Source organism: Periophthalmus magnuspinnatus, chromosome 24 (assembly GCF_009829125.3).
Source record: "Periophthalmus magnuspinnatus isolate fPerMag1 chromosome 24, fPerMag1.2.pri, whole genome shotgun sequence".
Lineage (NCBI taxonomy): Eukaryota > Metazoa > Chordata > Actinopteri > Gobiiformes > Gobiidae > Periophthalmus > Periophthalmus magnuspinnatus.
Window position 1 is genome coordinate 18,329,213 of NC_047149.1, and position 16,435 is coordinate 18,345,647.

The 16,435-nt window shown below is 45.1% G+C and overlaps 2 protein-coding genes and 1 pseudogene across 2 annotated transcripts; all 3 read right to left on the bottom strand.

Annotated features, from left to right (window-relative positions):
• Positions 1-1,029: 1,029 nt before the first annotated feature.
• LOC117392524 (trace amine-associated receptor 1-like) lies at positions 1,030-1,974 on the bottom strand. The gene has a single exon (XM_033990619.1). The coding sequence runs from the start codon at positions 1,972-1,974 to the stop codon at positions 1,030-1,032; it is 945 nt and encodes a 314-aa protein (XP_033846510.1).
• Positions 1,975-3,677: 1,703 nt separating this feature from the next.
• On the bottom strand, positions 3,678-7,815 carry LOC117392525 (trace amine-associated receptor 1-like). Its single transcript, XM_033990620.2, has 3 exons — positions 7,522-7,815; positions 5,429-5,531; positions 3,678-4,531 (listed from the first exon to the last, which is right to left on the bottom strand). The coding sequence occupies exons 1-3, from the start codon at positions 7,813-7,815 to the stop codon at positions 3,678-3,680; spliced, it is 1,251 nt and encodes a 416-aa protein (XP_033846511.2).
• Positions 7,816-9,176: 1,361 nt separating this feature from the next.
• On the bottom strand, positions 9,177-11,080 carry LOC117392526 (trace amine-associated receptor 4-like; annotated as a pseudogene).
• Positions 11,081-16,435: the final 5,355 nt, after the last annotated feature.

A 16,435-nucleotide genomic window follows, 5' to 3' on the forward strand; every position in this document is an offset into this window, starting at 1 on the left:
GAACAGAGTCCTGAGACGTGCACAAAATCTTCATGTGTTCCGGTACATTCCATAGGTCTGCAACCACTGGTGGGCACGTGTCATTTACCTTCGTGTTAGTAAATCAAGATACTAGCTTGATGTAGCGCTGCACTGCTAGAAAATACTTTATAATAATCAGATGAAAAGAACTGGCACGGCACAGAAGGGAAACAGTGCCCTCTACTGTTATTAAAGTGGTGCAGCCACTGGACAAAATACCGAACCATTAAACTGCAATATCCCACTATATGTACAACTAATCAGTGTCTCTGGTTTATAGACTATGAATGTAGAAATTATATTGTTACCTCTGTCTCTGTTATTACGTTTTCACAGGGTATATTTTGTTTAAGTTATGAAGTAGCTACAATTGAGTAAAAAAATCACCTCGAACGTTATATTTGCCTATTGATATTCAATCTAAACAGAAAGAAACGGCTGTGACGACGACATCTTGACTTTTTTTCTATTAAATAATAAATCATTAAAAAATAACGTACGTAATGTACGTATCGTACGCTCAAAGACAGCGGTGGAAGTGCGGTCCGTGGTGTGGGCCTGTCCCACTTCAGCAAGATGGAGGCTACACTGAGGAGGACACACTCTCGACCGGAACCTTGAAACTACACTTTTGAAGAGTACTTCGTAAGGACCCTTGAAGGGTGCATTTGGCGAATTGAGACACAGCCAATGTCTCCTTAAAATACCCACAATCCAATTCATCATTAAACATTTAAAACAGTTCAAATTCAGTTGTTCTCTGTGTAACCTTTCTGGTGGTGTGCAGGTGCTGTGACCAAATCAAGTTACAGGTCAGATCTGTTTTAGTTTTATTAAGATACTTTTATTTATTTATTTTTAATCAATAAAACACCCATAGTTGAATAAATGCAACATAGATAACATACCGCAATAACATTTCCATGGAGACAAACAGTTGGCTCACTCTGAACCAGAAAATTTACACAGAGCACCATTAAAAATCACATTACACATTACTGATCTATACTAAAAAAGCCTTATGGTGGTGAAATTCTTGTGAAATATTTTCCCAGAGAGAATTATTTTAAAAGCAGATCTGAACCAGCTGTAAAAGAAGGCGTATATGAACGGGTTTAGCATCGAGTTAGACCATCCAAACCACTTAAACGTCTCCACTACAGTCAGAGGAATGACGTAGTTATTGAAAGGCAAAGAGGTTATGCATGAAAAGAAAGGGGCCCAGCAGAGAAGAAATACACCCATGACTATCGCTAGAGTCCGAGTCGCCTTCCTCTCCATTTTGCTATCAGTGGCTCTGGACTTTGCAGCCTGGATACGTCGGGCTTGTCTGTGTGCCACAAGGAAAATCTTTGCATAAATCCCAATTAAAATAACAGCAGGGATGTAAAAGGAGAAGACTGCACCAACCACTGCTGTACTTACATTCTGGAAAAAAACACATCTTTCTGAATTTCCACGTTTTCTTCCCCAAACTGTGATGATAACACCACTAAACGATGACAGAGTCCAGGTGACCAAAATCATGACTATAATAACATGTACGTTGATTTTACTTCTGTAGCTAAGTGGCTGGCAAACTACATAGTATCTATCAATAGAAATAAAGCACAGGTTAAATATTGAAGAAGAACAGAGCAATATATCAAAAACGCCTCGGATTTTGCACAGAATTCCTTGAGGATGCCAACATCGATTCAGAAATAAAAAAATACTAAAAGGCAACACTATGACTCCCACTAAGAGGTCAGAGACACCCAGAGAAAGAACCAAGTAATTTGTCGGAGTGTGGAGTTGTTGGAAGTAAATAATAGCTGTTATGACAAGCAGGTTACCACACATTGTCACAGTTGCTATAATTCCCAAAACAACACATACAATATAATGAGAAAAGGTTATTAGAGAATCAGCACAGGTGTTGTTAGTGCTGATAGCAGACAGGGCAGAATCCATACATAAACAATCAAGATCTCATTCACAAGTTTTGAAAGAAAAGTGTACACAAAAAAAGTAATGTCTAGTAAGGTGGTCTTGGACGGCAGCTTGCTTATATTAAATAACAGCATCCAACCTTATTACCATATTCATTAGCGAGGAGTGTCAGTGACTGTTTGCACCCTCTAGTTGTGGATAGAAAAACTGCACTTGAGATTATCAATTAGATATAATGGAATAATGGAAACACATTTTCCACCTATTATTTTTCTCCTAAACCATAACAGCTACAGTCATGTGACTTTCTCACATTGTGCCCCATCACAAATAAGGCCCCTGTGAATTTTTTCACACGTCCACGACAAATCGATTGTCTTCTACGAATTTTTGAAAATGAAATTTGAAGAGGGCGCTAGAGAGCCATTTTGTGAGAGAGTGCCTTGATTTGCATACCATTGCGTTCAGCTTACAAATGTGCATAAACGCTGTATTAGCGTTTTCCCAACAAAAAATGTGTGAAAGATAAATATTTTATTGAAATATTGCAAAAATTGCGATTTTGTTGAAAATTCACCCTGACCACACCCAAAGTTATAATCAAAATGTAATTGTTAATCTTTAATCACACATGGGTTTAGAGGGATTTGACCAAATTTGACGTGTTTCTGATGAAAACTGTGCGAGAAAATATCCTGAATGCGAGGGTGTGCACTTTTGTCGTTCCCGGGTTTGTTCCAATATGGCCGGCGTCCTGTACATTTTAGGGCGGGGCCATAATATAATTTTTGTCATATCCCGACATGTACTATTTTTTGATGTGAGTTTCGGATTTTTACGTTGACTTTTTTCGGTTTCGGGCTCCCATTGGCCCCATGAAAATCAAAGTTTGAGGTGGTGCTACCGAGTCGTCTTTCGTTATTTTTTCTCGGGGTCTTTTGTGACAATTAGAGCTCGTCGAGTTCTAATTTTTGACACCACTCACTGCCATGTCGGGGCGTGTTTACTACTTGATTTTTGCCATTTTCCGGGTTTCGGACGCGGTTTTAATGAGTCCCTCGCCGGGACGGAGTCCCAGGCTCGGGCCTAATAATAATAATAATCATGATCATAATAATAATAATCATCATAGGACACAAGTAGATTTTCAGGCAGTGGTTTAATAATGGATTTACCTGGTGTTGAAATTTGCACAATTCTAGGAGCACTGCTCTCTGCTACTCAGAGAGTCATTTATATACATTTCAAAACATAAACAACAACAACAACAACAACAATAGTAATAATAATAATAATAATAATAATAATATACACAGTATTTTTAATCGCACCTAACCATACCCTCAAAGGCCATGACTATGATACCACAAGTCAAATCTGAAACATATGATCTTCAAACTTTGGGGTCAGAGGTCATTCAGGTTGAACATACAGTTGAACAGTTATGTCATATTTCTTACAACAGACACTGTGAAGGAGCCAAATCAGGATGACCTGATAGGTATCACTATAGTGTCAAATATTGCACATTTTTCTGAGTAACAGTCACAATGCAATTTTAATTAGACCTATTACAACCGACAGAGCCTCAAATTTCAATTTAATTTCAAAAAGTTAAAAAAGTGCTTTTTTTCTGATTCATGTTGCCTGTGTGTTAAAAAATAATCTGACAAGTGCAACAAGGCTTTGATGTAGGTGCTAACATTTTCAAAACTTCTTTTCATTCAGAGCAGCTTTGCACTGGCGTAATTACCCTTAAATATGCGCCCTGTGAGAATGATTCTGAAAGCCGATCTGAACCAGCTGTAAAAGAAGGCGTAAATAAACGGATTGAGCATCGAGTTTGACCATCCGAGGCATTTAAATGTCTCCATCACAGAAAGGGGAATTTTGAAATTATTAAATGGCAAATACGTAACACAGATGAAAAATGGACTCCAGAAAACCACAAACACTCCCATAACTATTGCCAGAGTCCGCGTGGCTTTCCTTTCCCTTTTTCTCACCCCCATTCCTGTCTGCATGCTGTGGATACTGCGAGCCTGCCTTTGTGCCACAAACAAAATCTTGATATAGATTGTAAACATTATTATAGCAGGAACATAAAAGGCTACCACTGCTGCTACAACTCCCAAGTTTAAATTCTGGAAAAAAGCACATCTTGTTTCTTGTTTTTGTCCACCAACTGACATGACAATCCCACATAAAACAGATATTGCCCAAGTTATTAAAACCATAACCACAGTGCCATACACATTCATTTTTGATCTGTAACTTAGAGGCTTGCACACGGCATAATATCTGTCAATAGAAATGAAGCAAAGATTTAATATTGAGCATATACATGACATAATATCAAAGCCTCCCCTCACTCTGCACAGTATTTCATGTTGATTCCAGCATGGACTCACAAATAGGAGTATGCTAAAAGGCAGAACTATTGCCCCCACAAGTAGGTCAGCCATGGCCAGAGAAAGAACCAGGTAGTTTGTCGGTGCATGAAGCTGTCGGAAGTAAATAACAGCAAATATGACAAGCATGTTACCACACATTGTTACCACAGCAACAGTCCCCAAAACTGAACATATAAAATAAGTGATAAATGTATTTTGTGGAGGAGTACAAATATTATTTACAGTGCCATTGGTAGAGAGGACAGAATCCATACATATATATACATAAACAGTTCAATCAAAAAAGACCTCCAAAAATAGTATTCAGTTCTAACAGGTTGTCTGCTGTCTGCCTTTCACACCTAAAAAATGGTCATCATGCAACCAAACCTGTCAATACTAAATCCCTGTCATTGCCATCTTGTAGTTAATTGTGCATGTGCTTCTTTGTTCTGCTCTCTTTTTTAAAGGGAAACTAAACACCTGTGCCAGAGTTTACTCCACCCACTATCAAGGCAGTGCTCAGAGGACTGAGAGAGCGGGGCTGTGAGTGTGTGTGGGGTGGGAGCCTGTCCCCGTCACGGCCTCTGCTTTGCCTGAACCAGAGGAGGAGAGCGGAGGCACAGACTGCAAAAGCGCCATCAGTCATCAACTAATATTCTATCAAGCTTTTCAGAAATTATTGATGCATTTTGGGCCATTTTGTTATGTAGGCAAGGCAAGGCAAGTTTAGTTGTATAACACAATTCATACACAGTAATTTAAAGTGCTTGACAGAATAAGAAAGTCATTAAAATCACAATACTGTACAACAAATCAAAACATAAATAATCACAAATAATCACGAAATTAACATTAAAAGAGAAGAGTGCAGGATGTACCTGCACTGTTCCTTTCAGTCATATGCACAGCTAAATGTAGGCCTATCTTTAAAAAGCAGCTCATTGTCCCCTACAGAGAATAATTTGGTGTACCACATAAACAATTATTGTAACATCATTCATCCATCCATTTTCTTCCGCTTATTCGAACCCGGGTCGCGGGGGCAGCAGTCTAAGCAGGGACTCCCAGACTTCCCTCACCCGAGACACATCCTCCAGCTCCGGGGACCCCAGACCAGCCGAGAGACAGTCCCTCCAACGTGATCCGAGTCTTCCCCGGGGGGACATGCCCGAAAACACCTTCCTGTGGAGGCGTCCAGGAGGTATCCTGTACAGATTCCTGAGCCCCCTCAGCTGGCTCCTCCTGACATGTAGGAGCAGCGGCTCTACTCTTAGCTCCTCCCGTGTGACTGAGCTCCTCAAGCTATCTCTAAGGGAGTGCCCAGCCATCTTGTGGAGGAAGCCCATTTCAGCTGCTTGTATCCACGATCTTGTCCTTTCGGTCATTACCCAGAGCTCATGACCATAGGTGATGGTAGGAACATAGATTGACCTGTAAATCGAGAGCTTCGCCTTTCGACTCAGCTCCTTCTTCACCACAACGGTCCGATACAGGAGCCGCATCACTGCAGACGGTGCACCGATCTGCCTGTCAATCTCACGCTTCATCCTTCCCTCACTCGTGAACACAGCTCCTTCTCCGGTCATACAGGGACCGGATAGCCCTTAGCAAAGAGCCCCGGACCCCATACTCCCAGAGCACCCCCCAAAGGACACCACGAGGGACATGGCCGAATGCCTTCTCCAGATCCACAAAGCACATGTGCACTGGTTGGGCAAACTCTCAGGAACCCTCGACCAACCGATGGAGAGTATAGAGCTGGTCCAGTGTTCCGCGACTAGGACGAAAACTGCACTGCTCCTCCTGAATCTGAGATTCAACTATCGGACAGATTCTCCTCTCCAGTACCCTGGAATAAACCTTACCGGGAATTCTGAGGAGTGTGATTCCCCTGTAATTGGAACACACCCTCCGGTCCCCCTTCTTATACAGAGGGACCACCACCCCGGTCTGCCACTCCAGAGGTACCATCCCCGACTGCCATGTGATATTGCAGAGACATGTCAGCCAAGACAGCCCCACAATATCCAGAGACTTAAGGTACTCGGGACAGATCTCGTCCACCCCCAGGGCCTTGTCAACGAGGAGCTTGCCAACCACCTCGGTGACTTCAGCCAGGGTGATGGACGAGTCCGCCTCCGGGTCCCCAGTCTCTGCTTTTATCCTTGAAAGACGTGAAGGTGGGATTGAGGAGATCCTCAAAGTATTCCTTCCACTGCCCGACAACATCCCCAGTCGAGGTCAGCAGCCCTCCACCCGCACTGTAAATAATGTTGGTGAAGCTCTGCTTCCCACTCCTGAGGCATCGGACAGTTTGCCAGAATTTCTTTGAGGCCGTCCGATAGTCCTCCTCCATGGCCTTCCCGAACTCCTTCCAACCCCAAGTTTTTGCCACTGTGACAACATGAGCCGCGGCACGCTTGGCCCGCCAGTACTCGTCCGCTGCCTCATGAGTTCTACAAGCCAACAAGGCGCGATAGGACTCCTTCTTCAGCCTGACGGCATCCCTTACTTCCGGTGTCCACCACTGAGTTCACGGGTTACTGATGCAACAAGCACCGCAGACCTTATGACCACAGCTACGAGTGGCCGCGCCGGCAATAGAGGCACAGAGCATGGCCCACTCAGAATCTATGTTTCCAGCCTCCCCCGGGATCAGGGAGAAGCTCTCCCGGAGGTGTGAGTTGAAGACCTCCCTGACAGAGGGCTCCGCCAGACGTCCCCAGCAGACCCTCACGATGCGCTTGGGCCTGCCAGGTCTGTCCGGCTTCCTCCTCTGCCAGCCGATCCAACTCACCACCAGGTGGTGATCGGTTGACAGCTCTGTCCCTGTCTTCACCCGAGTGTCCAAGACACGGGGTCGGAGGTCAGATGACACGACAACAAAGTCGATCATCGACCTCCGACCTAGAGTGTCCTGGTGCCACGTGCACTGATGGACACCCTTGTGCTCGAAGATGGTGTTCATTATGGAGAAACTGTGGCTAGCACAGAAGTCCAGTAACAGAAAACCACTCAGGTTCAGATCAGGGAGTCCATTCTTCCCTAGTACCCCTCCCAGGGACTCCAAGAAGGCCGGGTATTCTGCACTGCTGTTTGGCCCGTAGGCCGACACAACAGTGAGAGACCTGTCCCCGGCCCGAAGGCGCAAGGACGCAACCCTCTCGTTCACCAGGGTGAACTCCAACATGAGGCAGCTGAGGTGTGGGGCAATGAGCAAGCCCACACCAGCTCGCCGTCTCTCCCCGTGGGCAATGCCAAAGAAATGGAGAGTCCGACCCTTCTCAAGGAATTTGGTTCCAGAGCCCAAGCTGTGCATGGAGGTGAGGCCGACTATATCTTGCTGGTAACGCTCAATCTCCCGCACAAGCTCAGGCCCCCGCCTTTGACTGTCACCCAGATCTCCTTGTATCAGGCTTCCATGAAGCCTCCTGCAGGCAGTGGGTCCACGGGAGGACAGCCCCATGTCACTTCTTTGGGCTGAGCCTGGCCGGGCCCCATGGGGGAAGACCTAGCCACCAGGTGCTCGCTGGCGAGCACCCACCCCAGACCTGGCTCCAGGGTGGCGTCCCGGTAACGGCAATCCAGTCGATGCAACTAGCCTTGATGGTGTGCCCATCATGGAAGGCTTCTGAACCGCTCTTAGTCTGACCCGTCCCCCTGGACCTGTTTGCCATGGGTGACCCTACCAGGGGCATGAAGCCCTCAGCAACATAGCTCCCAGGATCATTCAGGCACTCAAACCCCTTCACCACGTTAAAATGCCAGTTCAGGGAGGGGATTATTATTGTAACACCAAAACTTTAAACAAGGACGATTTTATTAATGTGATAATTCAGTGAAACAGACATTTATCACACACGAGCAGGTTTCAATGTGTTACTGAGAGGGTGATATTAAAAAGTTTTGCATAAAAGGTAAAAAGGTTCTACTGAAAATTGTTTAGCTACAAAATCAAGTCTGAATATTCCAATGAATACATTTACACTATAGAACAATCAGTATGCAAAATATAAAGACTGTGATTTGAGCTGTGATGTGCTTATATTAGTACTTGATTGTGCCACTTAAATTCTATGAAAAAATGATTGACTACTGACATAAATGCAATAATAAAGATCAGATCAACACCATTTACACCATTCAAATGACATTACATGTAATTGCAAAGGGAAATCACACAATAAAATATCAGTAAGAAATTGCACACATGGCATAGAGTGACATATATGAGTGATGCTTGTGTGACAACAACAGTAACAATAGTAAGTCTGTTGTGGGTAACAACAAAAAACAATAACAACAACAACAACATAATAATAATAATAATAATAATAATAATAATAATACTAATAATAATAATAATAATAATAATAATATTAATAATAATAATAATAATAATAATAATAATAATAATAATAATAATAATAATAATAATATACACAGTATTTTTAATCGCTATGATACCACAACTCAAATCTGAAACATATGATCTTCAAACTTTGGGGTCAGAGGTCATTCAGGTTGAACATACAGTTGAACAGTTATGTCATATTTCTTACAACAGACACTGTGAAGGAGCCAAATCAGGATGACCTGATAGGTATCACTATAGTGTCAAATACTGCAAATTTTTCTGATTAAACAGTCACAATACAATTTTAATTAGACCTATTACAACCGACAGAGCCTCAAATTTCTATTTAATTTCAAAAAGTTAAAAAAGTGCTTTTTTTCTGATTCATGTTGCCTGTGTGTTAAAAAATAATCTGACAAGTGCAACAAGGCTTTGATGTAGGTGCTAACATTTGCAAAACTTCTTTTCATTCAGAGCAGCTTTGCACTGGCGTAATTACCCTTAAATATCCGCCCTGTGAGAATGATTCTGAAAGCCGATCTGAACCAGCTGTAAAAGAAGGCGTAAATAAACGGATTGAGCATCGAGTTTGACCATCCGAGGCATTTAAACGTCTCCACCACAGAAAGGGGAATTTTGAAATTATTAAATGGCAAATACATAACACAGATGAAAAATGGACTCCAGAAAACCACAAACACTCCCATAACTATTGCCAGAGTCCGCGTGGCTTTCCTTTCCGTTTTCCTCACCCCCATTCCTGTCTGCATGCTGTGGATACTGCGAGCCTGCCTTTGTGCCACAAACAAAATCTTGATATAGAATGTAAACATTATTATAGCAGGAACACAAAAGGCTACCACTGCTCCAACAACTCCTAAGTTTAAATTTTGGAAAAAAGCACATCTTGTTTCTTGTTTTTGTCCACCAACTGACATGACAATCCCACATAAAACAGATATTGCCCAAGTTATTAAAACCATAACCACAGTGCCATACACATTCATTTTTGATCTGTAACTTAGAGGCTTGCACACGGCATAATATCTGTCAATAGAAATGAAGCAAAGATTTAATATTGAGCATATACATGACATAATATCAAAGCCTCCCCTCACTCTGCACAGTATTTCATGTTGATTCCAGCATGGACTCACAAATAGAAGTATGCTAAAAGGCAGAACTATTGCCCCCACAAGTAGGTCAGCCATGGCCAGAGAAAGAACCAGGTAGTTTGTCGGTGCATGAAGCTGTCGGAAGTAAATAACAGCAAATATGACAAGCATGTTACCACACATTGTTACCACAGCAACAGTCCCCAAAACTGAACATATAAAATAAGTGATAAATGTATTTTGTGGAGTACATATATTAGTTACAGTGCCATTGGTAGAGAGGACAGAATCCATACATACACAATAGTTCAATCAAAAAAGACCTCCAAAAATAGTATTCAGTTCTAACAGTTTTTCTAACATCTGCTGTCTGCCTTTCACACCTAAAAAATGGTCATCATGCATTCCCTTTTTTAAAGGGAAACTAAACACCTGTGCCAGAGTTTACTCCACCTACTATCAAATTCCAAAAACAGCAACAAAGTGGGCAGTGCTTGGAGGACTGAGAGAGTGGGGCTGTGAGTGTGTGTGGGGCGGGAGCCTGCGGAGCCTGTACTGTCCCCGTCACGGCCTCTGTTTTGCCTGAACCAGAGGAGGAGAGCCGAGTCAAAGACTGCAAAAGCGCCATCAGAGTCATCAACTAATATTCTATCAAGCTTTTCAGAAAATACTGATGCATTTTAGGTAATTTTGTTATGTAGGCAAGGCAAAGCAAGTTTATTTGTATAACATAATTCATACACAGTATGAATCACAATACTGTACAACAAATCAGAACATAAATAATCACAAATAATCATCATGAAATTAACATTAAAAGAGAAGAGTGCAGGATGTACCTGCACTGTTCCTTTCAGTCATATGCACAGCTAAATGTAGGCCTATCTTTAAAAAGCAGCTCATTGTCCCCTACAGAGGATAATTTGGTGTACCACATAAACAATTATTGTAACACCAAAACTTCAAACAAGGATGATTTACATTTATCACACAGAAGCAGGTTTCAGTGTGTTACTGAGGGGGTGATATTAAAACTGAAAAACTGTAAAAAAGATTTGCATAAAAGGGAAAATGTTGCACTGAAAATTGTTCAGCTACAAAATCAAGTCTGAATATTGTAATGAATAAATTTACACTATAGAACCACAGCCACTTAAATTCTATGACAAAATTATTAACTACTGACATAAATGCAGTAATAAAGATCAGATCGAGGGCTGTGCTGCTACACTGAGCCACAGCAAATGAATCCGGCACATCACTATCAACCTCCTAAACTCTACTGTAAACATGTGTACATTGTGTGTTACAATTGTAATCTTACCAAATGAAAATAATATCCTTATTTTTTGTGAAAGGAACTATGCATGGATTTAAATGTGTTGAAGAGAGAACATCCTCTAAAAATGCCAAATGAGCTGATGGTCTCTGTGATATAAACATCTGAGGCACAAAAGAGCTGATGATCGTGGGTACAGCTGGAAGCACATGGACACTTTCAGACGTTCCTCTTCTATTTGCAATTTGAAACAGCATCATTTCCAGTAAAATCACATTAGCACATTGTGGGATTTCAACAAGATAATATAATGCCAAATCTTTTTAGTAATTAGTTTACAATATTACTATACACTAGCTACTAGAATAGCCTACAAATATATAGTATAGTCTTCAACCAACCACATTTGCCTGTAGAATGTTGTGATGTCATTTGAAACCCATCAATCATACAGGAATTTACCTGGATTGGGTTCTTGTGGCCTCACTGAAATGCAGTCAGTGAAGGAGCGTTTCTAGATCACAGCTCTACAAAGCCTACAATTGACCCTACATCCTTGCCCCAGCCCAAACCCTGCATGATCGAGGGATGGTATAGCACTATAGCACAGCACTACAGTCCAGAGCCTCGGGGCCACAGTGTTCGAGCCTCCTTATTGTTCTATGTCTGCTTAACATAACATGGCTCCGGACACTATGGTTTCTTTCCCGGTTCAGTGGATAAGGTTTACGTCTCTCTCAAAGCACCAGGGCGCAGACGCAGGGGCAGTGAGGGCCCTACCAAGCAACAGTAACGCAACTTTTACCAAAGTCGCAGTTTATCGTAGTGTGCTTTCAAATAGCATTTCTCAGTGAATTTATTTTGCTTCTAGCACACTCACCGCCAAATAATTTCTATAAGCTCTCGAGAGCACGCTGGACACTGTGGAGGGGCTGTCATAACTACCACAAGAGAAGTGTTAGAAAAGTGACCTCAAGTTGAATGGAGTCCATATTTTAATAAGTTCGATCTTAAATAACAATAACAATGTTTAGTACAGACTAGGTCATTTAGATATTTGGTGAAGTTGATGTTTAGTGCACCTTTAAATGTTTTAAAACTTTTTTACTTAAGTGTCTGTGAATAATGCATGTTTTGTGCAACGGCTGTAATTACTGTTTCTTACCTGTGTGTTTTACTGTTGCTTACATTAACACTGCGTCTTAAACCTTACTTTGTTGCCTCTCTGCTGCTCGCGTCTGGACTTTTAACATTTGTGTCTCAGTTTGGACTCCGTGCTTTGCTGTGCAAATTTACCTCATTTTAATCTATGAAATATTTGATTGTTTTATCTCATTGCAATCTCTCTTTCCAGGGTGTTTTCTGCACATCTGGCAAAGGACTATAGATAGAAAATAGCCTCGTCTTGGCTAAATCTGACATATTATGCAGACACACTATTCTGTAATATACACTGCCCTTGTAAATAAAAAATAAATATCTCATAACCTCACTAACATATTCATTCAAAGGGAGGGGCAAACATGCATGCACTGACTCCTAGATTTACCATTTGGGAACAGACCAAAAGTAATTCTTACAAAAAAAGCAATACAATGAAAATATTCAATGTATCATCTCATAAAATAACTTGAATTGAGATTATGAATCTAGACTTGCAATGTTTTGACTCCAGGTTTGATATAAAGCTATCACCTGTATGTAAGTTTATTTCATTGTATTTATTTATTCATCTGTAGTTATCAAGTATACTGTAAATTACTGTGTGTACTGTGGGGGGGGGCGTCCTCCCGTGGACCCACCACCTGCGGGAGGAGCCATGTGGGGCGGGTGCAGAGAGATCCGGGCGGCAGTCGAAGGCGGGGACCTCGACGACCGGATCTCCGGACATGGAGACTAGCTCTGGGGACGTGGAATGTCACCTCGCTGAGGGGCAAGGAGCCTGAGCTTGTGCGGGAGGTCCACGCACAGCTTGGGCTCTGGAACCCAACTTCTTGAGAGGGGTTGGACTCTCCATTTCTCTGGCGTTGCCCACGGGGAGCGGCGGCGAGCTGGTGTGGGCTTGCTCATTGCCCCACAGCTCAGCCGCTGCGTGTTGGGGTTCACTCCGGTGAACGAGAGGGTCGCGTCCCTGCGCCTTCGGGTCGGGGACAGGTCTCTCACTGTTGTGTCGGCCTACGGGCCAAACAACAGTGCAGAGTACCCAGCCTTCTTGGAGTCCCTGGGAGGGGTACTAGACAGTGCACCAACCGGGGCTCCGTTGTTCTCCTGGGGGACTTCAACGCCCATGTGGGTAACGACAGTGACACTTGGAGGGGCGTGATTGGGAGGAACGGCCTCCCCGATCTGAACCCGAGTGGTGTTTTGGTATTGGACTTCTGTGCTAGTCACAGCTTGTCCATAACAAACACCATGTTCGAGCACAAGGGTGTCCATCGGTGCACGTGGCACCAGGACACTCTAGGTCGGAGGTCGATGATCGACTTTGTTGTCGTGTCATCTGACCTCCGACCACGTGTCTTGGACACTCGGGTGAAGAGAGGGGCTGAGCTGTCAACTGATCACCACCTGGTGGTGAGTTGGATCCGCTGGCGGAGGAGGAAGCCGGACAGACCTGGCAGGCCCAAGCGCATTGTGAGGGTCTGCTGGGATCGTCTGGCGGAGCCCTCTGTCAGGGGGGTCTTCAACTCCCACCTCCGGGAGAGCTTCTCCCTGATCCCGGGGGAGGTTGGAGACATGGACTCCGAGTGGGCCATGTTCTCCACCTCTATTGTCGATGCGGCTGCTCGTAGCTGTGGTCGTAAGGTCTGTGGTGCTTGTCGCGGCGGCAATCCCCGAACCCGGTGGTGGACACAGGAAGTAAGGGATGCCGTCAAGCTGAAGAAGGAGTCCTATCGAGCCTTGTTGGCTCGTGGGACTCCTGAGACAGCTGATGAGTACCGGCGGGCCAAGCGTGCCGCGGCTCGGGCAGTCACAGAGGCAAAACCTCGGGGTTGGGAGGAGTTCGGGGAGGCCATGGAGGAGGACTATCGGACGGCCTCAAAGAGATTCTGGCAAACTGTCCGACGCCTCAGGAGGGGGAAGCAGTGCTTCACCAACACTGTTTACAGTGCGGGTGGAGAACTGCTGACCTCGACTGGGGATGTTGTCGGGCGGTGGAAGGAATACTTTGAGGATCTCCTCAATCCCACTGTCACGTCTTCCGAGGAGGAAGCAGAAACTGGGGACCCAGAGGCAGACTCGTCCATCACCCTGGCTGAAGTCACTGAGGTGGTTGGCAAGCTCCTCGGTGGCAAGGCTCCGGGGGTGGACGAGATCCGTCCTGAGTACCTCAAGTCTCTGGATGTTGTGGGGCTGTCTTGGCTGACACGTCTCTGCAACATCGCGTGGCGGTCGGGGACAGTACCTGTGGAATGGCAGACCGGGGTGGTGGTCCCTCTGTATAAGAAGGGGGACCGGAGGGTGTGTTCCAATTACAGGGGAATCACACTCCTCAGCCTTCCCGGTAAGGTCTATTCCAGGGTACTGGAGAGGAGAATCCGACCGATAGTCGAACCTCGGATTCAGGAGGAGCAGTGTGGTTTTCATCCTGGTCGTGGAACACTGGACCAGCTCTATACTCTCCATCGGGTCCTCGAGGGCTCATGGGAGTATGCCCAACCAGTCCACATGTGTTTTGTGGATCTGGAGAAGGCATTTGACCGTGTCCCTCGTGGTGTCCTTTGGGGGGTGCTCTGGGAGTATGGGGTCCGGGGCTCTTTGCTAAGGGCTGTCCAGTCCCTGTATGACCGGAGCAGGAGCTGTGTTCGCATTGCCGGCAGTAAGTCACCTGTTCCCGGTGCATGTTGGACTCCGCCAGGGCTGCCCTTTGTCACCAGTTCTGTTCATTATATTTATGGACAGAATTTCTAGGCGCAGCCAGGGGCCGGAGGGGGCCTGGTTTTGGAACCACAGGATTTCATCTCTGCTGTTTGCAGATGATATTGTCCTGATGGCTTCTTCGAGCCAGGGCCTGCAGCAGGCACTGGGGCGGTTTGCAGCCGAGTGTGAAGCGGCTGGGATGAGAATCAGCTCCTCCAAATCCGAGGCCATGGTTCTTGACCGGAAAAAGGTGGTTTGCTCTCTCCGGGTGGGTGGTGAGTCTCTGCCCCAAGTGGAGGAGTTCAAGTATCTCGGGATCTTGTTCACGAGTGAGGGAAGGATGGAGCGGGAGATTGACAGGCGGATCGGTGCAGCGTCTGCAGTGATGCGGTCGCTGTATCGGTCCGTTGTGGCAAAGAAGGAGCTGAGCTGGAAGGCGAAGCTCTCGATTTACAGGTCAATCTACGTTCCTACCCTCACCTATGGTCATGAGCTCTGGGTAATGACCGAAAGGACAAGATCGCGGATACAAGCGGCTGAAATGGGCTTCCTCCGCAAGGTGGCTGGGCGCACCCTTAGGGATAGGGTGAGGACCTCACACAGGAGGAGCTCGGAGTAGAGCCGCTGCTCCTACACGTTGAGAGGAACCAGCTGAGGTGGCTTGGGCATCTGCTCAGGATGCCTCCTGGATGCCTCCCTAGGGAGGTGTTCTGGGCATGTCCCACCGGGTGGAGGCCTCGGGGAAGACCCAGGACACGCTGGAGGGACTATGTCTCTCGGCTGGCCTGGGAACGCCTTGGGGTCCCACCGGAGGAGCTGGAGGACGTGTCCAGGGTGAGGGAAGTCTGGGAGCCCCTGCTTAGACTGCTGCCCCCGCGACCTGGCCCCGGATAAGCGGAAAAAAATGGATGGATGGATATTTATATTATGTTTGGGTAAATTACATTTAATGTTGGTTCCTATTGTTGTTGCGGTGCAGCGCATTTGGGGAGCGCACCAGGAAATGGGTGGGAGTGTGAACGCGCAGAGGGCGCGTACGTGTTAAGTGTGTCGGTTGTTCAATAAAGAGACGAGCTGTGCACTGTCCTGCCGTGTTGGTGATTTTAGCTAGGAAAACAGCAAGAAAGTCAAAAACTCAAATCTAAATGTAACCCACCGTACTCACAGCCTCCAGAGACTGGGAAGACCGATATTTAAGGGTTACAGTAATATTAATAGTAAGGTCCGTTACTGGGAGCACAGCTCATAGGGACAATATGCACTCATTTACAGAGAACATGTGTCACAACTGGCTCTGTTTCTTTGACAGATCTGCAGGACGGACGGTTGGCTGTTCCCTTCAGCACACATCACGCCCACCGCGGAGGAGGAGGAGGAGACAATGGTGGCAATGGTGTGTCACATATGCCCTTCGACCCAAAACAATGGGGATAACAACTTTGTGGGAGCCAAGCATTTTACTTCTTGTTATAGT